The following is a 26,257-nucleotide window of genomic DNA, read 5'->3' as shown; positions in this document are numbered from 1 at the left end:
AATGGAGGGACTCCTATGTGATCTGCTCGTGCCAGGCATAGGTTGGTGTCTTTGGTCCTTCCTCCTCACCTCTGCTTCCCTAGCTCTGGCGGCTACATTGGTCTCATGTTCTACCTAGCCAGAGAAATGCAGCAGCAGGTGGGTTTTTTTCTGGAGAAGAGGGAGGAGGAAGGCAGAGGAGACGGAGAGAGCAGAGAAGGCAGAGTGAGCAGACGGAGTCAGCAGAGAAGACAGAGATAGCAGAGAGGACGGAGAGAGCAGAGAAGCCAGAGAGCGCAGAGAGGACGAAGTGACTGGTAAGTGGTCCCTTAGTGTGGCACAGTTTGAGCAGATGGTGAATGAAATGCATTATGTAAATGTTGTATGCTTGTTTTTTCAACTACTATTCGCTACTATGCAAATAAATTCAAAACGACCCTTTCTCAAATGACATACCTAGTGAATTCTCTTTCTGCCTCCTGTTTGTTCACACTGTCACTCACCCACCATATTTCTCTTCTAGATGAAAACCATCATCTCATCCATTAGGTGGCGCTATATGACCACAATAATCAATTAACTGAAGGAAGGAATCCTAACTTTCGCTCTCAGGTACCTGTAAATGGACTGATGTCAATAGGAGAAAAGTCCCCTCATGTCCCTCCTCCCTGTGAGGTAACGTTACACCCGAGGGCCGCTGCGTCTAAACTGACCTCTAAAGACAGTAACGTAGGTACAGGAGGAGCAGAGGTGGCAGGGTGTCAACCAATCAGCGAAGAGCTTTATATATAACCAATGAAGTTTAGAACAACTCAGGTTGGGGAGCGCTGGGATGAAGAGCGCACGGGCGTACCGCAAGCGACCAGAGCGTACACTTTCTTAACGATCAAGCCATGGATGTAATATCACCTAGGTTACTTTATCCCGTGGTGTGTAGCATTGCTATCGCAACTCACAGAGAGTGGAAGTAGCTCTAAAACTCTAGTGAACAAAGACCAAGGAATGCGAGTCTCTTCTCTCCGTTCGTGTTTCTCTGATGCAAGTGGCAGGTGAGCTCCGTTGGTGCCCCGGCTGTGCCCAATATGCCCATGGCTATGACGGGCGCGGGAGGCTTGCAGTGCAGGCGCAACAGTAAACTAGACTCATTTCTCAAGAGGAACACCGAGCGCGGGGTGTATGAGCGGATCCGCGCCTATGAACCGTGCGTGGTGGTCTCGGAGAGGGTGAATAAGGTGTTCATGCATGTCGTTCTCAGTGATGAGTGTGTGTATCTGGCTGAGTACCCGCCGCGCACCCTCACAACCGCGGTCGATTTCAGACACATCCGAGATATCGAGCTGGTAAGGACTGCCTAGAGAGTTATGATATGTGTTGGGACATGAATACAATGTTGGAATATTGTGTAATGCAAACATCAAAAACTTTAGTGACTTCTATGACTTGCCTTTATGCATAATATCTATTTTTATTGGCCAAACAACAAAACCATTCTTGTTTGGCTTGACTTGTTTGGTCACACACACACACACACACACACACACACACACACACACACACACACACACACACACACACACACACACACACACACACACACACACACACACACACACACACACAGGAGTTATTCCTGATTCCTGATTATATACTGAACATACTGTATGTCATTTGACCCGTTCTCTAATTCTTTGTTATCTCTCTGTTTGACCTTTGTATAATTAGTGTCCGGTACTGTCTGCCCTCCCTACCGCCCTGGGCCTGGGCTAAGTATAGTGACAGGACGCTGTGCTGCTGATCCTGTCATGTTAAGCCCTATTTAACTGCTTATGGCAGACACAGTGGCTTTGATAGCCTGACCTATTGATAGCCTGGACAGAGGCAAGCATGATAACCATGAACACAGGCTGAGGAGACCCGAAGAGACCTCACTACCACACAGTGTGAGGATGAGATCATATTAGACAGCAATGTCTGCTTTGTGTTATTATTCAAACTCCTTGACACTCATTGGGTGAGATCATTTTGCATTGCCCTGTGCTCAGAGGGTGGAGATTACACTTCAGGACCAATGGAATGGTTTAAAATGATCAAACTCCACCCAGCTGGGGCACCGGACGACGCAAAATTAACATGTCCATTGTCATGACAAATATTTGCATTATAGCACAAACAGACTGGCTAGGGAACATGGGGCCTTAGCTTGAAAATATGTGTGGTGTGTGTGTTCCTCTTTTTTTTTATCAAGGAGAGGTGTTTTTTTACTACAAAAATGTGTGACTAACGTGTAAACATGTGGGCAGAAGCACATGGAAATTGGAATAGAATACAATAACAGACAGCCTCTAGGTTATAGGTCAAGGGTTAGGGCAAGGAGTTTTTCCTCACCACAGCAATTCATCAGAGAAAAATACTCTGGGTGCTGTACTTTTAGTGACTGTTGGCCCAAAATAAGTGACTGCAGGCACAAAATAAGCTGGAAATTATTTAAGCATGGTAAATTAGTGTTACTACCTGGGCATTATTACCTTATGTCACTGGTTTCCAGTTTACCAGGGTTTCCCATCTACAGTTAATGCTGTTTGAATTAGCTCACCCTGCCCCTTTCTCACAGTATAGTCTGCCAGTCCAGAAAGAGTGTGTACAGTATGTGTGTTTGTGTGTGCGCGAGTGCAATCCCATGTGTTTTTGTGTGTGGGTGTTTCTTTGTGTCTGTGTGTGTGTGTGTGTGTGTGTGTGTGTGACAGTCAGTCAGTAACCAGAGCAAGCTGTTTCCTGTGGCAGAACCAGGAGGAGCAAAGCTTCAGCAAGCCAGTGCGGCTGGGAGACTGTCCTTCTACTGTCTCCAGATATTGTTCCCAAGTGGTGTCCTCAAATATTGTCCCGAGAGACCGTTCACATTCACATAATGATTCAGATTCAGATGTAACCTACTGTCCTCGAATGTCATCACAGCTCCCAAGGACCTCCCAGAAACAAAGATGCTTAAACAAAGTGTTAATGAGTGATCACTTCTCTGATCACTTATGTCAATGATTCTGCTCCAAATAAGACAGCAGTTCTGGTCCTGCTTTCCAGGTCAATGATCTACCAGAGTTCCTCAGTGGCCGGGACCGGGAGCGCTCGCAGCACATTCGTGTGGTCTACGCCACTGCAAAGACATCTGGGAAGAAAAATGGTCTGCTCAGAGGAGAACCTCGCGTTCCTTCCGTCCCCTCTCCTCGCCAGCACTGGCCCATCTCCCCCTCCACGGAAGGTAAACACACAACTGATTTTTTTCTCTCTCTCTCTGAATCAGGGTATAACAGGTAAACACCGTAAAGGGGTTGTCATGAATTTCATATAACAGTACACCTACTGTAATATACTTGGTAATGAGACAGTAGAATATCATACAATTTACTGTATTATACTGTAAAAACAAAAGTAAATGCAACCATAATTGGAATTAATTAAATGAATGAATGTATTTTACTGTAGGGTTGTCGCTCCATGTCATTTCAGAAAGCTATTTACACCCAGCATCTCAAATTGTTTTGAAATCACTTATGTAGTTAGGTATAGATAAGATTAGCATTCCTGCTTTATTTTGTTGAAATATAATTTCATTTCTGAGAAATTAACCCTGTACACTCGTGGGAATTGGCCTATATGAATAGGGCTAAATTGTTGGAAGGGAACAGTTTGGAGATAATGGGAAAAATATTGTTATTTTGTTGAGCATAGGAAGGAGTCATAAGTGCATTCAGATGTGTACTGCGGCAAATTTTCTTCACAAGAAGCAAATAAACGACCCAGGATATGACATGTCCTCCAACATAGTGATCATAAATGTTGCCATTGTATATGACATTTGGAAATGTGAAGTCCACATTTGGCTTGCTTGTATTACATCAAAGCGGTATTTATTATAATCCTCAACGTCTCATCTTTCAAAATACATTGCGTCCTCCTAATTCACTGCATTTCCCTCACTCAGACAACGAAACATTTGCAGGGAGGGATAGGGGCAACTTCTTGTCACGCGTGGTGCTCAAGTTCAGAACGTCTGTCAGTCAAAACCCATACAGCACTGTGAAGCTCAGAGCCAGAACTCTGACGTCATGTATACGTTCCAATTTAGACGCTTATTAGTGCCCAAATCTGCCATTTTCAACCCATACAGTATACGGGAATGAGTGTAAAGGGCTAAGCTATTGGTTGGCACCCAAATTGGTCATTTTCATTTTAAGGATTCATATAATATTCAATAAATATAGTACCAAACATCCGATTTGGACCAAACTTCTACCTAACAATGAGTAAGACATGATGAATCCCCTCCCCCCAAAATCTAAAACCACCCACTGACCCCCCACACCAATTCTTCTCAAACAACCAGTAAATAGTATCAGTTCTTTATGTCTGGCAAGTAGTATGGAGCTGCGGCTCAGTGTAATATTTCTTCATACTATGTATTGTATTCTCAGTGAATTTGTTGATGGTTGTTTTCCCCTGTTCAGAGAAATTAGTCATTTAGGTTGATAGGTTTATCATCATACATCCTGATATTACCAGTGTGAATAAGGTGTGAAGGATCCCCCCCCCTCAATGTTTAAGGGATAGAAAATGACATACAGTGCATTCGGAAAGTATTCAGACCCTTCACTTTTACCTGTTTCTTGCATTACAGCCTTATTCTGAAGTTGATAAAAAAAAATCTTCTTCTCATCAATCTACACACAATAACCCATAATGAAAAAGGAAAAACAGGTTTTTAGAAATGTTTGCAAAAAAGTAATAAAACATAACTGAAATATCACATTTACATAAGTATTCAGACCCTGTATTCAGTACTTTGTTGAAGCACCTTTGGCAGCGATTACAGCCTCGTGTCTTCTTGGGTATGACGCTACAAGCTTGGCACACCTTTATTTGGGGAGTTTCTCCCATTCTTCTCTGCAGATCCTCTCAAGCTCTGTCAGGATTGATGGGGAGTGTTGCTGCACAGCTTTTTTGAGGTCTCTCCAGAGATGTTCGATCGGGTTCAAGTCCAGGCTCTGGCTGGGCCACTCAAGGACATTCATAGACTTGTCCTGAAACCACTCCTGAGCTGCCTTGCCCCAGTCCGAGGTCCAGAGCGCTCTGGAGCAGGTTTTCATCAAGGATCTCTCTGTACTTTGCTAAATTCATCTTTCCCTTGATCCTGACTAATCTCCCAGTACCCGCGCTGAAAAACATCCTCACAGCATGATGCTGCCACCACCATGCTTCACTGTAGGGATCGTGGCAGGTTTCCTCCAGATATGACACTTGGTATTCAGGCCAAAGAGTTCAATTTTGGTTTCATCAGACTAGAGCATCTTGTTTCTCCTGGTCTGAGAGTCCTTTAGGTGCCTTTTAGCAAACTCCAAGTGGGCTGTCATATGCCTCTTACTGAGGAGTGGCTTCCGTCTGGCCCCTCTACCATAAAGGCCTGATTGGTAGAGTGCTGCAGAGATGGTTCTCCCATCTCCACAGAGGAACTCTGGAGCTCTGTCAGAGTGACCATTGGGTTCTTGGTCACCTCCCTGACCAAGGCCCTTCTCCTATTGCTTAATTTGGCTGGGCACCCAGCTAGTCTTGGTGGTTCCAAACTTTGTTCAATTTAGGAATGATGGAGCCATTGTGTTGTTTGTGACCTTCAATGCTGCAGACATTTTTTGCTACCCTTCCCCAGATCTGTGCCTCAACACAATCCTGTCTCAGAGCTCTACAGCAATTCCTTCAACTTCATGGCTTGCTTTTTGTGGGACCTTATATAGACAGGTGTGTGCCTTTCCAAATCATGTTCAATCAATTGAATGTACTACAGGAAGACTCCAATCGAGTTGTAGAAACACCACAAGGATGATCAATGGAAGCAGAATGCACCTGAGCTCAATTTCGAGTCTCATATCAAAGGGTCTGAATAAGTACGTAAAAAATTATTATTATTTTTTATTTTTTAGCTTTGTCATTATGGGGTATCGTGTGTAGATTGAGTTTTTTTTTAATTCAATTTTAAAATAAGGCTGTAACATAACAAAATGTGAAAGAAGTCAAGGGGTCTGAACACCTTCTGAATGCACTTTATTGGTTTCCTTACCCTGTAAGCAGTCTATGGACATGGGGAGTTAATTTGTTTGCTAGCCTCCTCTCCTCCATCCTCTCCTCGCCTCTTTTTGAAAAAGGTCAAAAGTAATCGAGTAGCGAGGAAACGTGGAAACAAATGCACTTGTGACTCTCCTTCTCCATTTGCGTGATATAAGGCTAAATTATGTTTACAGGGCTGGAATCCCGAAGTAAATGCGTAAAATGATAAAACCAAATGTATCTAGTTATGAAGACATTTCATAGAGAAAAGGGTATCATTTTTTAATGTTTGCATGCTTTTCTCCTTTGAGAAAACGACTGATTCAAAGGGGTGTGGCGGATCATAAAACACTTCTGCGCTACCTGCCGCGAGGATGCTCTTGTGCATCCTCTGTCAAAGTAAGTTATTGAAGAGGGCAGCAGACTCCTTTGCTTGCCAACTAACGAAGTGACACTCTCCTCAATCACTCGACCACTTACCGGTTAACGTTTTACGGAGGAGGGGAGGACGGAGGAGTCGAGAAGAGGACAGACTAGCCCAATTGAGAATCTGTCAAGGTATGACAGCAAGCCATGCTTTGGCTTTGTATACCTGGCCGCTGTTTCAAACGCTAACCTTTTAGCATTTGTGGCACAAATCCAATGCAAGTCAATGGTACCTATATTACCATTTTCACACTTCATATCCATCTCATCTATAAGTTACACCATTGATACAGGGCAAAACAGACCAAAATGACATGGCAATTTAGGTCAATTTATTTGTTTTTTCCATAATTAATTACATGTAAACTTTTCAAATCAAATATACATAACCTTAAAAAATGAACAATTCAAACAATAAATAATTGATGCAACTTAATTTAATCAAATCGCGCAAAACTGAAAGTACAAACCACCACATTTAACGACAGCAAGGTGACTGGGAATATGGTCGAATACAAACAGTGTAGTTATTCCCTCCGTAAGGCAATTCAACAGGCAAAACGTCAGTACAGAGCCAAGAGTCGCAATTCAATGGCTCAGACACGAGACGTATGTGGCAGGGTCTACAGACAATCACGGATTACAAAAGGAAAACCAGCCACGTTGCAGACACTAAAGTCTTGCTCCCGGACAAGCTAAACACCTTCTTCGCCTGCTTTGGGGATAAGACAGTGCCACTGACGCGGCCAGCTCCCAAGGACTGTGGGCTCTCGTTCTCCATGGTCGACGAGAGTAAGACATTTAAGTGTGTTAACCCTCGCAAGGCTGCCCGCCCAGACGGCATCCCTAGACGCGTTTTCAAAGCTTGCTGGTTTGCTGCTGTGTGGGATTGTGGGCCAGGAGGGCTAAGGGGTGTGGATCTGGGTTGCTAAGGAGCAGGGGGAAGAGTCAGGGGCAGTAGGGGGTATGGTCAGGGGCTGTTGGTGGTGGGAGTGGGGAATCAGGGACAGTAAGGTGTAGGAAGGAGCGATCAGAGAAAGTAATGGACTGTGGGGGAGGGGGTATGATGAGGGGTCTGGGGTGTTGAGTTTGCTGGCGTCTGGGTTTAGGTTCTGGAGTGGTCATTTGGTCTGGTCTCTTGTTGGTCTGTTGTTTATCTGGTCTTTTCTGTTTGGTAATGTTTGTCCAGTTTGGGTCGTCGTCATCCTCTAAGAACTTGAGTTGTGTGGTGAGGGGGTCTTCCGGTTGTATGACCTCTCTCAAAACCGGCTTCACTTTGACCAGGGGTTTGGCGGGGATGGAGGTGGCAAGGAAGGGATTCATTGGGGGTGCAACGTTAGAAGTACCTTCAGGGATGGGGGCTGTTTCTGGCACATCTTGGGTGGTTGGTTGGGCGGTGTTTGTGGAAAGATCTGGGTCTTCGTTGCTGTTGTCTGATGGAGTGGGTGGGGGGTTGGTGGGTTTGCAATCTGGGTTGGTGGCATTAGCCCTTGCCCTGCCGGTGCAGGAACTGGGTAGGTTCTGAAGAAATGGCCCAGTTTCCCGCACAGGTTGAAGGGGCATGTGGCGGTACAGTCGAAGAGGGGGTAGGCTCGTGGTAGTATTTACAGATATTGCAGATGATGACTGTGCAGGATGCAGGCTGATGGCCCAGTTGGCCGCAGTTCCTACACAGTTTGGGCATGCCGTAGTAGTTGACGGAGCCTCTATTTCCCAGCGTGATGGTGCTGGGGTTGCGTCCAGGACATTCCTAGCCACTGACCTGAGGATAGCAAACCTGCTTAACCAAACTTGTTTGTCGTAGTCCTGAAAGCATTCATTGTGAAACTGTACTGTAACTACCTTGGATGTTTTGTTGAAGAGGGGGTATAGAGTTTGTTAAAAAGGGCTGTATCTTTGCAGTTTCTGAAATTTGACCAAAACTGTTCTAGTAACTGGGGGATCTTGAAACTGGCTTCAAATGATTCTTGTGGACCTGTGATTTCACCACGCAGTTCAGTTGGCACAATGCCCATACTTCTCTGGAGAACTGCCCTGCTGAATTTCAGGCAGGTCATGGTTTTTGGTCTGGCGGTTGTTGCTGCTGCTCCTGCTGCTCCCCAGCGATTGACAGTACTGTCCTCGGCAGCCTCCTTGTTGGGGATTAGCGTCAGGTTGCTGTCTTTGGTCCTTCTTCCTCGCCTCTGGCTCAGGGGGTGACGCTGTCTTGTCTGCCCTGGGTGGTTGGCGGTCTGCTGGTCCTGGTCTGGTTGGTGGTGGCCTGAGGGCAGCTGGAAAAAAAGGAAGGCAGGGGACGAGACCTAGGGTAGAGGGAGTAAGCCTTGCCTCGGCAACACTCTACTCGCCTCAAGGCAGCTGGTCAGTTGCTCATTCTGGATACTGGGGGGGGGGGGGGGGGGGGGGTTCTGACTCATGTCGGGCTGTGGTCAAGCCACTGTTACCCTTCCGTTTTATCCAGTCCTTCAGGCATTTTCGCTGGACCTGAAAGGCAGCTGTTACTGCCTCCTGGTCCGTCCAAAGAAAAGGCTAGAAAAGGCCTCCCAAGTGGCGCAGTGGTTACTACAGACCCGGGTTTGATCCCAGGCTGTGTTGCAGCCGGCTGTGACTGGGAGACCCATGAGACAGGGAGGGGGGTTGGCTGGCCGTGATGTCCTTGTTCCATCGCGCTCTAACTACTCGTTGAGGCGGGCCGGGCGCATGAACGCTGAGTTCGGTCACCAGTTGCACAATGTTTCCTCCGACACATTGGTATGGCTGTTTTCTGTGTTAAGCGATCAGTGTGTCAAGAAGCAGTGCGGCTTGGCAGGGTCGAGTTCCGGAGGACGCATGGCTCTCGACCTTCTCCTCTCCCAAGTCCGTACGGGAGTTTCAGCAATGGGGCAAGACTGTAACTATCAATTGGGGAAAAAGCAACCATAGAAAATGGTCACCAACCAGAGTCATAATGCTAACTTTAAGGTTTAAGCCTTGCTGCCACTTCAATCTGTTCCCTATAAATGTAAAAAAGAAGGGGCACTACAACCACATAACGGTTAAATTGATACAGCATTCTCACTCATGGGTGCACAAATGTAGCCTCTTAGAAGGCACGCCTCAAAATATGTTAATGAGCCAGAAACAAGCATACCATGCACCTGCTAGTGGTCAAAAGGTTTTAGGAGCTCTAAAGATACGGTACTGTATTCTGTGGGGTGGAAGTACAGTACCTTTCGAAATACAGCAATTCTTTCCCCGCAATGCACCATCATTTGTATGCTGCAGTAAAACAATTCTGAGTATTCTACTGATTCTAATAGCCCAAATTACCGTATAAATGACAGTTTTCATTACATTGCTGCTCTGTCTGTCATACTCCAGCCTATCTGCACCGTCAGATCCTCACTTCCCTCTGCTGTAAGCTTCTTTTTTTTCTTTTTTGAATTTTTACCCCTTTTTCTCCCCAATTTCGTGGTATCCAATTGTTGTAGTAGCTACTATCTTGTCTCATCACTACAACTCCCGTACGGGCTCGGGAGAGACGAAGGTTGAAAGTCACACGTCCTCCGATACACAACCCAACCAGCGGCACTGCTTCTTAACACAGCGCGCATCCAACCCGGAAGCCAGCTGTAAGCTTCTTAAACCCTATAGCATTGACGTACCATATGTTTGCTAACATAGAGGTAGTCTCTCTCTCTCTGCCATGCATCCACCTGCCTACAGCCAACTGCCCTGACCTGAACTGGGTTAGGCTGCCTTTGGCTGGATTGGGCTGCGTGTGCCAGGGGCTTACCTGTGTAAGGGTTAGGGCTAGGAGAGTTAGGAGTTTACGTATCAGTGAAAGTGTGATGCTTAGGCACTTACACACACACACACACACACACAGGAATTCACATTATCTTCTCTGACACGTCACTGTCACTGTTGCTACATTCCCAAAGCCTGTTCTCTCCAAAGAGATGAGAAATTCCTTCTCCACACACCCTCTCTCCCCTTCCATCTTTTTTTCTCTCCTCTTTCCCTCTCTCCTTTTCTCTTTTTCTCTCTGTTTCCTCTCTCTTTCTAAGCCTCCATCTGCCTTCCTCTTTCTTTTTCAGTCTACCTTCTTCTCTCTCTCATTCTGCCCATTCGACAACTGTTTCCCAGTTAAGTATAAATTACCGGGTCTCATCATAAGGGCTTCCGTTTACATAGAGTGATCTCATAAACCTCTCTGCATCCTTCTCCCCTCTCTCTGTCCCTCTCACTCTCCCCCTACTCTGTCTCTCTCCCCATCTCTCTCTGTCCCTCTCACTCTCCCCCTACTCTGTCTCTCTCCCCATCTCTCTCTGTCCCTCTCACTCTCCCCCTACTCTGTATCTCTCCCCATCTCTCTCTGTCCCTCTCACTCTCCCCCTACTCTGTCTCTCTCCCCATCTCTCTCTGTCCCTCTCACTCTCCCCCTACTCTGTCTCTCTCCCCATCTCTCTCTGTCCCTCTCACTCTCCCCCTACTCTGTCTCTCTCCCCATCTCTCTCTGTCTCTCTCAAGGTATTGGTGGAACTCTCCTGTCGACCCTCTCAGAACCCCCAGATAGAGACGGGTGGAACGTCTCCCCTGTCCCCATGAGGTGAGACCTGCTGTCCATTCCCATTCAACAGCCATGACGCTCTTCAGACCCATTCAGTCCCAGTCAGTCCCCTGCCTTACGGTCCCCTTTGAAATGGCCTTATCGCTGTCTTCCAGGCTGACGCTGGCTAGAGGGCCTTTTCTGCATTATACAGTGAGATCCCATTATCCTACTGTTACAGGAGACAGTCAGTCTGTCAATCCAACACAGGTCAGGCCATGGACCATCGTGAGACAGACTGCAGGCCTGAACATGGTTCTGTGGTTTCACAGATAGTCTGGTTTATTTACTGTCTAAGCCTTTCTTAGTGGTAGCATGTGACATGGGTACATGAGCTGCAACACCACGGCCAACACAGATAGCTAGAGAGACGCCTTGTGTGTTTGCGTAGGCAGGTGGGGGCTGTAGGCAACTTGGCAACAGCGGTATGTGCCGATATGAATGACGATACTATGTACACCCCTTACTGTAACTTTTCCCACATTTTGTTGTGTTACAGCCTGAATTTTAAATGGATTACATTGAAATGTTGTGTCACTGTTCTAGACACAATAACCCATAGTGTCAAAGTGGAATTTTATTTTCATATTTGTTTACAAATTCATAAAAAATGAAAAGCTGAAATGTCTTGAGTCAATAAGTATTCATCCCCTTTGTTATGGCAAGCCTAAATAAATACAGGAGTAAACATTTGCTTAACAGGTCACATAGTAAGTTGCATGGATTATAGTGGTTAGTGGTTAACATGATTTTTGAATGTCTACCCCATTTCTGTACACACATACAATTATCTGTAAGATTCCTCAGTCGAGAAGTGAATTTCAAGCACATATTCAACCACAAAGACCAGCGATGTTTTCTAATGCTTCGCAAAGAAGGGCACCTATTGGTGGATGGGTGAAAAAAAAGAAGCAGACACTGAATATCCCTTTGAGCAATTATGCTTTGGATGGTGTAACAATACACCCAGTCACTACAAAGACACAGGCGTCCTTCCTAACTCAGTTGCCGGAGAGGAAGGAAACCGTTCAGGGATTTCACCATGAGGCCAATGGTGACTTTAAAACCGTCACAGTGGAGTAACTACAACAACATTGTAATTACTCCACAATACTAACCTAAACAACTGAGTGAAAAGAAGGAAGCCTGGTCAGAATAAAAATATTCCAAAACATGCATCCTGTTTGCAATGAGGCATTATAGTAACACTGCGAAAAACTTGAGAAGAAATGAACTTTTTGTCCTGAATACAACACAACACATCACTGAGTGCCACTCTTAATATTTTCAAGCATGTTGTGACTGCATCGTATTGCGGTTATGCTTGTCATTGGCAAGGACTAGCAAGTTTTTTTATTTTACAAAAATAAATGGAATAGAACTAAGCACAGTAAAATCCTAGAGAAAAACCTGGTTCAGTCTGCTTTCCAACAGACAGTGGGAAACAGATGTGCTTTTCAGCAGGACAACAACCTAAAACACAAGGCCAAATATATACTGGAGTTGCTCACCAAGATGACATTGAATGTTTCTGAGTTAGCTAGTTACCGTTTTAACTTAAATTGGCTTAAAAATCTAGACTTAAAAAATCAAGACTTAAAAATGGCTGTCTAGCATTGATCAACAATCAACTTGACAGAGCTTTAAGAATTTACCCAAGAATAATGGGCAAATATTGTACAATCCCGGTATGCTGTTCATGCTCTTGAAGACTGACCCAAAAACACTCACACCTGTAATCGCTGTATTGACTCAGGGGGTTGAATACTTATCTAATCATGTCATTTTACTTTGACATTACAGAGTACTGTGTTTGGATCATTGACAAAAAAAAGTGACAGTTAACTCTATTTGAATCCCACGTTGTAACATCACTAAATGTGTAGAAAGTTAAAGGGTGTCAAAACATTCTATAGGCACTGTAAGGTTCTGTGGTTGGCCTGCTGACATTCTCTTTGTGAATGGGCGTGTCTCTGTATGTAGCACCAGTTGCTTAGAAACTGGATCAATATTTTGAGATTTGCTTTGCAGACAATTTAGCAGCAGCTGCCTGTTGCCTTACAATCGGGAGAAGTTAATAATAATTAGAATTAAAGTCACTTTACGTGGAGAGGTAATCGGCAAGTGACAAAAAGAAGCAATAATTTCCCGCATTAGAATCAGTAAGTATAGAAAAGTAGACTAAACATAAGAACAGACTAACCAGGGGAAAACACTAAACATGATAACTGACTCATCTGGGAAAACACTAAACATGATAACAGACTCATCTGGGAAAACACTATAAACATGATAACAGACTCATCTGGGAAAACACTAAACATGATAACAGACTCATCTGGGAAAACACTATAAACATGATAACAGACTCATCTGGGAAAACACTATAAACATGATAACAGACTCATCTGGGAAAACACTAAACATGATAACAGACTCATCTGGGAAAACACTATAAACATGATAACAGACTCATCTGGGAAAACACTATAAACATGATAACAGACTCATCTGGGAAAACACTAAACATGATAACAGACTCATCTGGGAAAACACTATAAACATGATAACAGACTCATCTGGGAAAACACTATAAACATGATAACAGACTCATCTGGGAAAACACTATAAACATGATAACAGACTCATCTGGGAAAACACTAAACATGATAACAGACTCATCTGGGAAAACACTAAACATGATAACAGACTCATCTGGGAAAACACTATAAACATGATAACAGACTCATCTGGGAAAACACTATAAACATGATAACAGACTCATCTGGGAAAACACTATAAACATGATAACAGACTCATCTGGGAAAACACTAAACATGATAACAGACTCATCTGGGAAGTGAACTAGACAGGATAAAAACAAAGACAACAGTGAATCCGAGTAAGTCTGTGTGACGAGATGTGTCTTATCTGTTTTCAGACATTCCCCTCTCTCTCTCTCTCTCTCTCACTCTCTCGTATCCTTGCCGAAGGACAAAAGCTGTGTTTTACAGGGATGAGTGACGGTAGTAGGTCATTCTCTCAGGTCTGTCTTCCTGACTCTCAATGCGGGGGAATGTAAGGGGCTTAGAGAGAGGGAGTATAGGGAGGAGAGAGGGAGTATAGGGAGGAGAGAGGGAGGTGGAGATATTGCTGGAGGTTTTGAAGGAGTTGGAGCAGGGATAGAGGCCAGGTTGGTCCTGCAGGCTGTAATGTGAGTGTGGCTGCTAAGAGGGGGCAGGCTACTTCAGGTTCTCCAGGCTGCTTGCTACAGACTGCTGGGTGGGGTGCTCAGGCTGCTCATGTGGCTCATGACTGTTTAATGTGCACCAGAGGAGAGCGTAGAGAGTTTCAGATCAGGTTCTCTGCTTTTACATACACTCAACAATTTAAATCATAAGTGCATAGTACAAAATACATCACACTCAGGTACAGAGACACATTTAAAGGCCAGCATTCACAACGCACAGTACAGACGGCATACTGTATACACAAATAGAGACAAATAATATAAACTATATCAAAATTCACCACAGCCACACACAAATCCAGTGATTCTCAAATCAAATCACATTTTATTGGTCACATGCACCGAATACAACAGGTGTAGACTTTACTGTGGAATGCTTACTTACGAGCCCATTCCCGACAATGTGTGTGTGTGCGCGCTTGTGCGTGTGTCTATAATTCACATAACAGACAAGCAGATCCTAACTGCTTAGAAACGGGAGGAAGTAGGTGAGGTACTCTGACGTCATTCACCCGTTGCTAGGGTACTAAAAACCCTATTACTGCAGTAAAACACCTACTAAAACGTGCTCTTAGTCTGACCAGTGTGTTTCTGTTCATTTGTGTGTGTGTGTGTGTCCATGCACATGTGTGCTCTCTCCCTGTCCTGGATCCACAGAGGACAACCAGAACCAGTGTGCATGTGGAATGGTCTTTCATGTGTCTTAACCAGCTAGTGCATAAACGTCTTCCTGTCTCCATCTAACTCTCTCTCTCTCTCTCTCTCTCTCTCTCTCTCTCTCTCTCTCTCTCTCTCTCTCTCTCTCTCTCTCTCTCTCTGTCACACACACTGTCCCCTGGGAGGTCATTAACACACACCTCCATCCGCTGAGCTGTGAGACAGTCTCTGAACAGTGTCAGTAATCATCAGAAGATGTAACAGCCATGAAGGAGCTGCTGTCAGCATGATACAACACACAGAAGTTGGCACAAGCTTCATGTATTCAAGTCAATATACTGTACACTGAGACTGTGCTCCACCAGGAGTTGAAAAGTCTATATAGACTATTGGTAACATGTCAAGTTCAAGGCAAGGAAATCTTAGTAGACTATGTGCATCAGTACATATGATGCCCCAAACCTACACTGTGAATCATTTTCTGTAAAATGTACAATAACTTACTGGCAGCAATTGGCCAGGAGTAAGTTACTGTAATTAATTTCACAGTACCGCTACTGTGATACATTTTACGGTAACAAACATGTTACTGTAATCTAATGTACAGTATATTACTGGAATTTCCCATGCAGTGATATATTACCCAGTGTTCTTTGCAGAATTTCGTTTTGGTTATTTAGTGGGCGCTCTTGTCCTTATCAACTTACGTTTCAACCAAGGTTGATAAAAAAAAATATATATACATATATATCACAGTCATAGCAAGTAAAGAAAATCTGCAATGGTTACTGAAAATGTTTTTGTAGTTAAGGATACATTGGTCTTCAAAATCATTTTTATTACAACAAGACATCTCGTGATATATCTCTGACTATCTCTGGATAGCGGCAATATATTACCGACATATTCACAGTAACTTCATGCCAGAGCAATGAAATACAGTAAAAGTGGCTATTAAACGGTTAGAATGTTTTCTTTTCTATTCTATTTTACTGTAACTACAAGGGATTAGAGCAAGCAGGTTGGCTGTAGGCGTTTGCATATTACAGCATATTCATGAATATTAGCTGTTCTATCACTTGCACTTCTAGAGGCCTAAACACAGGCTTCCAAACTGGCAGGGAATACCCGATCGAATGGACATGGATAAATAGTCAGACATTGTAAAGGTAAAAAGCCAGCTGCCAATTTGATCTGTTCCCTATATACATTTAATTGTTAGGGAACTACTGCCACATATCACTTAAATTGGTACAGGACTCTCGATAACAGGTGCAACAAATTCAGCCACTTACAAGGCATGCCTAAAATATGCTAATGAGCCACAATATTTTCCCACAATGCTCCATAATTTACAGTATGCTGCAGTAGATATATAGATATATAGCAAAACAGCAATACAGTACTACATTGTTGAATTGTATTGAAAATATAATCAGAAATGGCTAATAGTGACTATTTAATTCTATAATTATTAAAGCACACCAAGTGATATTGTATGTTTTCCATCACTTGCACTTTAGGCCATAACAAAGCCTTCTAAACTGACAGTGACTACACGGCAAAACAGACCGAAAGGACATTTATAGCCACTCAACCATTAAAGATTTGAGACTGGCTGGCACGCTGATGTGTCCCTTAAATGTCATTGTTAGGGAACCACCACCACATATCACTTAAATGGGTACAGCACTCTCACTAACAGATGCAACAAACATAGCCTTTTACAGTAATAGTCTCAAAATATGTTAATGCTTACAAACTAGTATTCAAAAGGTTTTTGGATCTTCAAAAACACAGTACTGTATTCTGAATTATAGTAAATTACTGGCAAATTGCTGCCAGTAATTTACTGTTGAGTTTCCTGACAAAACTTTGTAGGATTCCTAAAGCATATTACGATATTGTGTGGGTGTATAGCATTCTCACTCACGGGCACCACAAATATAGCCTCTCACAAGGCATGCCTTAAAATATGTTAATGGGCCAGAGACTCTTTCCCCACCCACAACATTTTCCCACAATGCACCATAATGATTACTTTAAAACACATCTACGGTATTTTACTGTGCATTCGACACTATATTACTGTTGAAATTACAGAAAAGTCTTACAGTGTTCTGTAAAACAAATGTACTGTATTTTACTGTGCGTACTACGATAATCTACTGTATTTAGTTTATACAGTATCATACTGTTGATTAATAGTGTAAGTTACTGATAAAAAACAGCTAACCCTGTATTGCAGCACTGAGACAAAGGAACTATATACAGATACAATGCAGAAAATGTAAAGCGGTAGTGTATTTTGAGGTTGAATTAAGCTCCTGAAATCCTTCCGAGTGGCGCAGCGGTCTAAGGCACTGCATCATAGTGCGTGAGGCAGGGGGTTCGATCCCAGGCTGTGTCACAACCGGCCGTGACCAGGAGACCCATGGGGCGGGGCACAGTTGTCCGGGTTAGGGGAGGGTTTTGCTGGGAGGGGGCTTGGCTCATTGTGCTCTAGCGACTCCTTGTGGTGGGCCGGGCTCCTGCAGGCTGACTACAGTTGAACGACACATTGGTGCAGCTGGCGTCCGGGTGTTCACAAAGCGTGGTAAGGCAGGTCATGTTTCAGAGGACACATGCCTCGACCTTCGTCTCTCCCGAGCACGTTGGGGAGTTGCAGCGATGAGTGAGGAACGCAATTGGGGAGAAAAAGGGGGTAAAATACAACAACAAAAAATGCTCCTGAAGTTTGTCATTTCCATTTTGAAATGTCACTCTTGATTTTTCTCTTACGAAAAAGGTATTAACCCCTACAAAAATGTCAATTCATTATATAATGAAAATGAAAATAATAATGAAAATGTCCTGTTGTTGCAGGATTATTTACCTGCTGTAGAAAACTGGCTCAAATTAAGACCCTACATCTGTATAGACACAGGCTCTTTAAATAATTGGGGTTTCCTCTAAGGATCATGACAGTAAATCTGCACATGGAAAGATATCCACATGGAAAGATACCCTCCTCTAGCTCTTCCTCAGTGGGGATTTCGAAGAGAGTTGAAGGAAAGAGAGGAGAAGGGAGGGAGAAGAGAGAGAAGAAGTGAAGAGCCGATAGAAAGAGAGAGAAAGGCTTACTGAGTGAGTGACCGTGTCAAGGTTCCAGGTCAGGATCAGGTAGCTGTTTCTCTGTGCCAGGGGAATATCCTCCCTCTTCACTGCCCTCTGGTGGGCTAACACAGCATGACCTTGCTGTCCTGCCACGAGCCACGATACGTTACCACAGTACAACTTACTCTGAGTTGTGTAATGTGGCTCAAATTGTGTGTGTGTTTGACTAGGTAAGGTGTGTGGGTGTGTTTCTGACACAGTCACACTGAGTGTACCATATCTCTGTATCACCAGTAGGAACAGGGAAGAGGAGGAGGAGGAGGAGGAGGTGGAGGAGGAAGAGGAAGAGGTGCTCCGACTGAAGACCACACGCTCAGCCTCCTGCCCTAACCCTGAAACACTTGGTCAGAGACAGGGTCTAAGACTGACCTTGCCTCGCCCTCTACCCCATCCAGTTTCCCCAGCCCTCTCCCTCCACTCTCCCTCTTTCTCTCCCTCTCCCCCGGGTGACCGGACCCAGATTCCCCCGGAGGCCCCTGTGGTGCCCAGGAGAAGAGGCTCGGTGCTGGCTCGCCTGCTGAAGAGAGATAGGGTGGTCAAAGAGAGAGATGGAGAGAAGGATGAAGAGGAGGGAGGAGAGAGAGAGGCGGAGCTGCATCTGTACGCTGTGTCGCCTACGTCTCGGATCTACCTGCACCTGCAAAGCTCTTGGAACAGTTACATTATAGTGAGTCATTCACTGTGTGTGTGTGTGTGTGTGTGTGTGTGTGTGTGTGTTATAATGTTGTAATACTGTGTGTGTATGTTGTTGTTTTTCCTCCAGAGGTCAACGTTGCTGTTGGACCCTCTCTACCGAAGGAGATGCAATGTCATGTTGAGCACCTCCCCACAGAAACAACCCCCCATTAGGTACGTTCAAATACTGTTCCCCTATCAGATGCTGTTGGTATTCCCATCAGGGTCGTGTTCCGTTGACACAAAACGTAAGAAAACTGATCAAAATGGGGAGGTACCACCTGAACGAGTCCAATAAGAAACACTTGTTTTGCTGCCCTAATGAAAGACAGCCCTGATACTGTTCCCCAGTTGATAGTTTTCCCCATCAGATACTGTTCCAACATGTTGTTCCATGGTCACTCCCTCCCCTGTCGGTGTGTAGTTGGGAGCGTACAGCCCACCTGTTCCGCCAGCTGAGCGGTGAGTTGCTTCAGGAGGGCATCAGCCTGGAGAGCCTATATCTGCTCCTCCAGGAGCTCCGCACTGCAGCACACCGCAGCATCACCCTCAGGAAACTCTTCTGGAGGGTGAGATCACATGGATCTATGTGTGTGTGTGTCTGTGACTGTGTGTGTCCTTCTTTCTCTGTCCTTCTTTCTCCATACATAACTGTGTGTGTGTGTGTGTGTGTGTGTGTGTGTGTTAGTCCAATGACATGTTTCCATTCCTGGTGCCGATGCTGGAAGACTCCCTCCGGAGCTGTCAGAGGCCGGAGACCAACAAAGCAGACAGCCTACTGTGAGTGACACTGTGTGTGTGTGTGTGTGTGTGCACAAAGCTGACAGACTATTTTGAGTGACTACAGTGATCCTTGGTTAACACCGGGTTAAGACTACCTCTTATCTTTTATAACATCACCACCAGTGCCTCTGTGAAACACCTGAGTGTGGATTAACTAAGGAACCCCGCTGGGTTTTCTTTGGGGGTTTTAAGCAGCTTTGTCTTTATGCAACTAGATTATGGCTTTAATGTGGATCTCTGTGGCACTACTACACTGAGGAGTAGTAGGTCAGGTAGGTGACAGGCGACAAGTTTCACTAGCCCCCTCCAGTGGTCAAGAATATAATGGTTAAACTCCATCATACCTGTTCTCAAAATGGGTTTATCTCTGCCCCTAACCCTCATTGTCTCCTGTGTCCAGGCTGTGTACTCTGATCGTTCAGACCCTGGCCTTGATGTTCAGAGAGACAGAGATCGAGCCGGCTCGACTCAACATGCTTACGGCCAAGCAGTGAGTACACGCACACCCATTCTCTCTCCTTCCTTTATGCCTTCCCTCTCTCTCTCCCTCACTCCCTCCCTCTCTCTCTTCCTTGATATCACAGAGGTATAGCTAACAGGATAGTGTGTTGTCCCTGTCTGCAGAGGTGCCCTGACAGCCAGGCTGTTACTAGCGTTGGTGTGTGACCCAGAGCTCCAGAGCCAGACACAGGGATCGAGGAGAGTTTCCCCAGACTCAAGACAGGGCTCGCCCCCACATTCAGAGGTAAGTGTGGGGCCTGGATATAATTGGCTGGACATTAACATTTTGTGTGGTTGTGTATACGTTTTTTTATGACTTGTGTAATAGGAATTTCCAGAAGAGAAGAGCAGTAAAGTCAAGTCGGGTTTATTACAAGTTGCAACAGGGAAACACCTCCAGCCCAGAAGCAGAGAAAATGTCTAACTGGCCTTCTCTGACAAGGCCCTAGTATCCTATTCAGCAGACAACTGTTCTGTAAACATCAGCCCAAGAGGCTTGCAGGAAGTCAAAACAAAAAGGCAGTGACTTTGCCAGCGACTATAGAATCGCACAGTGTTCATCAGAACGCCATTAATACCACGCAACAGTGTATAATCCGTGTCCTTGGCCCTTGCACATCCAGTCTGGTGTCTAACGCTGTCGACAGACGAGAGAACTATCCCGTAACATTCACGTCGAGTGACCATCAACCTACAATCTTGCACAAACAGAACACTGGAAACCGATGGGCGTTAACAGAAAATCTATAAATAGGCTAAATCGTGCTAATCCCTCTGCATGAAATATGAACTTCTATTCATCTCAAATGTTCCCATCACAACTTGTCTGTCAGCTGCAGGGCCTGTTCGCGGAGTACCTGGATGCAGGGTGCTCTCTGCTATTTGAACTGGTGGTACTCTGTCAGGAGGTGAGTACCCTTCACAGCGGGCAATGGAAGGAAACTCCCACACCCTAAGCATGCTAATATACTGCATACCAGTATACATATTAACTGTACAGTATGTCGCCTAATGATCAACTCTGTTTCTGCAGGCCAGCCGAACTCCGTCTCCAGAGCATTTTCTGACTGTAGGCTGGATCCTGAGAATACTGCAGCCTCATCCCTCTTTGGTAAGCCTCTACATATTTGAATGGATGTACACTTCAATTATTTGATACCTCGTCTGATTAGTTGAATCTCCCTCTGTCAACCTGTCTCATGGTTGGTGTCCCCCCCCCCCCCCCCCGTATCTCTCTATTTATCTCCACAGCTGTCGTTCGTGGGGTACCAGGCTCGGCAGGTGGTAGTGGTCCTGTCTGGGTCCCAGGACCCTCTCAGCCCATCCCAGGCTGCTTTGTTGTTCCAGCGCTGTAGGGTTCTGCTTGCCTGCCTGAAGTACAGCTCCCACCTGGGCCAGCACCTCCGCACGGAGTACAGAGAGGAGTTCAGGTGAGAGGTAGAATCAGTCAAACATGGTTCCAGTTCCTCTACCTTAGAAATGTTTGTTCCATTTGTGGTCTGTAGATGGCAGTGCCGTGAAAAAGTATTGGCCCCTTTCTGATTTTCTCTATTTTTGCATATTTTTGATACGGAATGTTATCAGATCTTCAATCTAAACCTACTATTAAATAAAGGGAACCTGCTTATTTTATTTATTTAATTAACAAAGTTATCCAACACCCAATTCCCCTGTGTGAAAAAGTAATTTCCCTCTCACACTCAATATCTGCAATGACTGCAACCAAATGCTTCCTGTAGTTGTTCATCAGTCTCACATTGTTGTGGAGGGGTTTTGGCCCACTTTTGCATGCAGAACTGCTTTAACTCAGTGACATTTGTGGATTTTCAAGCGTGGACTGGTCGTTTCAAGTCTTGCCACAACATCTCAATTGGGATTAGGTCTGGACATTCCACAACTTCAAATGTGTTGCTTTTTATGCATTTTCACGACTTGATTGTATGTTTTGGATCCTTGACCTGCTGCATAACCTACTGTAGCTGCGCTTCAGGTTCAGCTCACAGACGGACTGCCTATATATGTGTATATATACACAAACCATATATATACGTATATATACTTGTATATATACTGCACTGTTCAGCTCAAGGGTAATGGTATTGTATATACCGTATACATTGTACTGCACTGTCCAGCTTACGGGTAATGGTATTGCATAAATCTTCCATCTTTTATGGTATTCTCTTGCAGGTATTATGTGAAGCTGCCCTGTGTGGAGGAGAAGTTGCCCCCCGACTACCCCATCAGCCAGCCTGCTCTACGCCTCGTCTCTCAACTGTTGGGACTTATCATACAGAAGTCCTGACCACATACACTACATGAATTTCCTTGATTCATAGACAGAAGTACTTATTGTCATATATTTTTTAGAAGTATACTGTATATCCGGGTTTCTTAAACTATGGGTCGGGACCCAAAGTGGGCCCTGTGCATGTGAGATGTGGGTAGTGAGATATGAGAATACAGCTACAATCACATTTCTTCTTAATTTGGGTCGTTGGAGGACGATTTCGGTCACAGAGGATGGTCAATTGGACATATACTCTATCAAACTCTCTCACAGAACATAGGGACAGGACATTGCTCTGGGAAGGTGTGCCTTTGAGTGGTGTGTGCTTTCTGAAGGACCTTAGAAGTTTCCCTTTACACCTGGTGAGAGGTACGATGCGAGGCATCTCTCTCTCCTCTTCTCTCCTACTCATGGCCTTGTTCTCAGGTTAACTGTCATGTAATGGTAGTCAGAATGGTCAGATTGGTTGTAATAAAAATGAATTAATGTAATCAACGTACTGCTTAATTAACTTTCTAGGATATTCAGCTTACACTAGACATGAATAAAAATGCCACTTGTTGAGAAAAAGGCATGTTCCAAAGATGTACCTTATTACTGTAGTAAATTATATAGGCCTACTGATTTGTAAGACCCTGTGTTCAGTATTAACTTAGACACATTATCTATTTGTTTTGATTCAAAATTGTATGCATTTATTTAGATTTTATTGTATATCATCATCTGAGTACTCTCTGTGAGCGAAGGATTGTAACCAAAGGTTTTCTAGAACTCAACCTTGTTAAATGGCCTAAAATAAAGATACTACCAGCTCTATTGTTCATATCTTGTTTCGCGCAGCTTCGCGGGAGACAACATCCATACTATTTGGAAATAAAACCTACAGGTTATGTAATGTCCCCCACATATATAATTCTTCATCATCAACTTAAAAATGGTCATTTGAAAGTATTTGATCCAGCCCCAAGTATGAGCGGAACTGTCTATTGCCTTCTACAATGATCCACGGACCTATATTAGCGACGGACCGGAAGCAGCATGGACTGAGGATTTCGGTTTCTGCATCATGTAAGTTGAATGAACTTTCTGTATATCCTTAGATAGATATAATGATAAAGAACAAGCATGCTAAAAATGTGTGGGACAAGTGTACCTTTTATGGCAGTTCATGTCTCTTCCCTATTAGTAGCTATCTATCCACTCTCATTGCAACTAATGTAGCGAGCTGGCGGGGCATGACCGTAACATCAGTAGTAGAGATTACAATGTAACGTTAGCAAGCCATTTACACATGGTTATAATGCGATACAAATGATCTTTGTGGAGACCATGTAGCTAGCTAACCACACTATACATAGTTCAAGCAGCAGGCGGTAGGCTAACGTTACTATTATTATCTTAGATTTAGGTATTTGAATAATGATACTATATCTAGATAACGTTACCCACTGGGACAGCTACCCAAATATGACAGGTGTGACTATAGAATAAAGACAATTGTGTCCATGTAACTTGCTGGCTGTTAGTCAGGATTAAAGCTCTAACTAATCCTCATCGCATCATCTTGAGAGGAAGTCAATTTGATACTATTTCTTACAGTCTGTCTGTCCACTTTACTGCCATAAAGTACGTCCAGCAAACAGAGGGGATGTTGAGAAACGGAGCAGCACAGGTAAGTGTGCAACACACCTACTCCAGCTGTTCCCCCTTAATCGCAACTCTACTGTACTTTTGTGGCTGTGACTCCTTGGCTGATTGTAGTGTAATGCGTCTTTATGCCTCTTCCCTGCAGGTTTTCAGACAGCTGGTTAGACACCAGTCTACAGACACCAGCCTGATCCTGGAGAGATGTGAGTATAGACTGTCAGGGCACTTTCTCAGGTTTCTCCTCTATTGATCACAAACAATCCAGACCAGCTGATGTCTGTCCGCTCCTCTTTCTTCCCCCATAGCTTTGACGTGTGCACTCCTTAATGTCTTCCCCTGTGGCTTTGACATGTGTGCACCCCCTCCTCCACCCCACAGCGATTAACCGTGTCCAGCTGCTGGGCCGCGTGGGGCAGGACCCTGTCATGAGACAGGTGGAGGGACGGAACCCCGTCACCATTTTCTCCATGGCAACCAACGAGATGTGGCGCTCCGGGGACGTGGAGACGTCTCCCGCAGGAGATGTCAGCCAGAAGACGACGTGGCATCGTGTGTCAATCTTCAAGCCTGGTCTGAGGGATGTGGCCTACCAGTATGTCAAGAAAGGGTATGTTCTTCACTCTGTGTCACCCTGTATACTGTGGGTTGTCAATTTCTCAGGCTGTTTCTGTTTTTCTGGGGACTAGGAGCCTGATAAGTAAATATTTTTCAGTCTTATCTACTTAGAAGTGTCTTTGCCGTAAACATACAGGTGATAACTGGTCTTATAACAATCTGCAGAAAACGTTATATCAGTAACACATTCCTTGGTTCTGTGTGCCTCCGCTCTAGGTCGAGGGTTCTGGTGGAGGGGAAGTTGGATTACGGTGAATACGTAGACAAGAACAACGTCAGACGCCAGGCTACTACCATCATTGCAGGTGAGAGAGGAGAACACCCACTCAGACACATTTCACATTCACAGAAATTATATTTTCATAACAATTAAAACATTTGATTATTTTCCCTTCTACAGACAATATTGTATTCTTAAGCGACAACATTCGAGGGAGGGACCAATGAAGGAAGTGGCACTCTTCATCTAGGAGGAAGACTGGAGCTCTTTCTGTGTAGCTACTCTAGTGTCTATATATCAACTGACTGTTGGAGCTGTGTGCCTGCTATCTAAATGGGACAGAACACAGAGTAAAACCTCTCTTGACTGTAGAGTGAGTGTTGTTGGAACGGGTATAAACCCAAGTTTGGGGATAACCTGCAGTTATGGAATGTTTGCTCACGAGTATAATTAATTGGCTGATGACCTGGATGGAATCATGTGATCCTTCCTTAACCCATAGGAGGTACCATCCAATTGACTACTTCAAAATGGTCAATGTCCTCAATGGCACTGCCCATGCTAAAACATGCTTATGAGTATTAAAGTACTCTATCATTCTCTGCGTGCACCAGGGTATACCTAAACATGTGGTTACACGTGTGTATTTTAGCCACCAAAATTGTTATGTTACTAATCTTAGTTTACGCTCATTTGTGGTATTATTGGTGGAGTACAACTAATGGAACTGCAGTTCAATGCAGGATGAAAAGGATCATGCCTTAAAAGTGAGGACTTATGCTTGTTTTCCCAGAGAAGCCAAATCACAGATGAGAGAAATAAATGGGTGATGTGTGACTGACATAAGGCTGAACCCAAAACTATGACTGTGCCAGTTTCATATTGAATGTTATACCACCTGTTTTCTTCTAAGCATGTCTTTCTGTTCTATTTCAAAGATAGTTTGAAACTTGTAACTATTTGTTTATTTTCGGTTTCATTCCACTTTAAAAAGTTAATTTTTTTTTCCCTTCCGGAAATCACCAGATTCTCACCTCCATTCTGTCTGGGCAAATGTTGTACGCATGTTGTTTTAATGTACTTGTATGTATCATGTAGAATATACATTTTTTTCCCCAGAACTTTTGCCTTTCTCTTAATTTCAATATCCACACATTAGTGGAATAATTTCATGTTTCTTCGCAGAATGTCCTCTTTGACCTGTTCCTTGGCAGACCACTCTAGAGTTGCGGTTGAAGTTAATGCAGCAGAAAGTTGGCTATTCAAGCGCTTTTTTTTTTTTTTTAAGGCTTTAACTTGATTGGTTGATTTGCATTTCCGGGGAGGCAGTGTTTAAGAACGAAGAATTCTTGTCTTTCTCTGATTTGTTACAAAAAAATA

The 26,257-nt window shown here is 44.2% G+C and overlaps 2 protein-coding genes across 4 annotated transcripts; both read left to right on the top strand.

Moving 5' to 3' along the window:
- Positions 1–781: 781 nt before the first annotated feature.
- On the top strand, positions 782–23,290 carry c15h12orf56 (chromosome 15 C12orf56 homolog). The gene is made up of 13 exons (XM_021563546.2): positions 782–1,319; positions 3,055–3,232; positions 11,005–11,083; positions 18,381–18,813; positions 18,910–18,995; positions 19,246–19,390; positions 19,510–19,601; positions 20,005–20,094; positions 20,229–20,349; positions 20,939–21,013; positions 21,139–21,216; positions 21,357–21,535; positions 22,296–23,290. Exons 1-13 carry the CDS (start codon positions 1,062–1,064, stop codon positions 22,408–22,410), a joined length of 1,929 nt encoding a protein of 642 aa, XP_021419221.2. The 5' UTR covers positions 782–1,061; the 3' UTR covers positions 22,411–23,290.
- Positions 23,291–23,389: 99 nt separating this feature from the next.
- On the top strand, positions 23,390–25,995 carry LOC110490261 (single-stranded DNA-binding protein, mitochondrial). 3 transcript variants are annotated; one of them, XM_021563550.2, is made up of 6 exons: positions 23,390–23,463; positions 23,995–24,067; positions 24,188–24,245; positions 24,421–24,649; positions 24,874–24,962; positions 25,058–25,995. In XM_021563550.2, the coding sequence occupies exons 2-6, from the start codon at positions 24,044–24,046 to the stop codon at positions 25,102–25,104; spliced, it is 447 nt and encodes a 148-aa protein (XP_021419225.1). In that variant the 5' UTR covers positions 23,390–23,463; positions 23,995–24,043; the 3' UTR covers positions 25,105–25,995. The 3 variants fall into 3 exon arrangements, with proteins under 3 accessions (XP_021419225.1, XP_021419226.1, XP_021419224.1); XM_021563551.2 differs by having other exon boundaries at positions 23,404–23,463; positions 24,023–24,067; XM_021563549.2 differs by lacking the exons at positions 23,390–23,463; positions 23,995–24,067 and having other exon boundaries at positions 24,161–24,245.
- Positions 25,996–26,257: the final 262 nt, after the last annotated feature.

The sequence above is a fragment of the Oncorhynchus mykiss genome, chromosome 15 (assembly GCF_013265735.2).
Source record: "Oncorhynchus mykiss isolate Arlee chromosome 15, USDA_OmykA_1.1, whole genome shotgun sequence".
Taxonomy (NCBI): domain Eukaryota; kingdom Metazoa; phylum Chordata; class Actinopteri; order Salmoniformes; family Salmonidae; genus Oncorhynchus; species Oncorhynchus mykiss.
The sequence above is the reverse complement of the archived record's forward strand: the minus strand, read 5'-3'. Positions and strand labels throughout refer to the sequence as shown.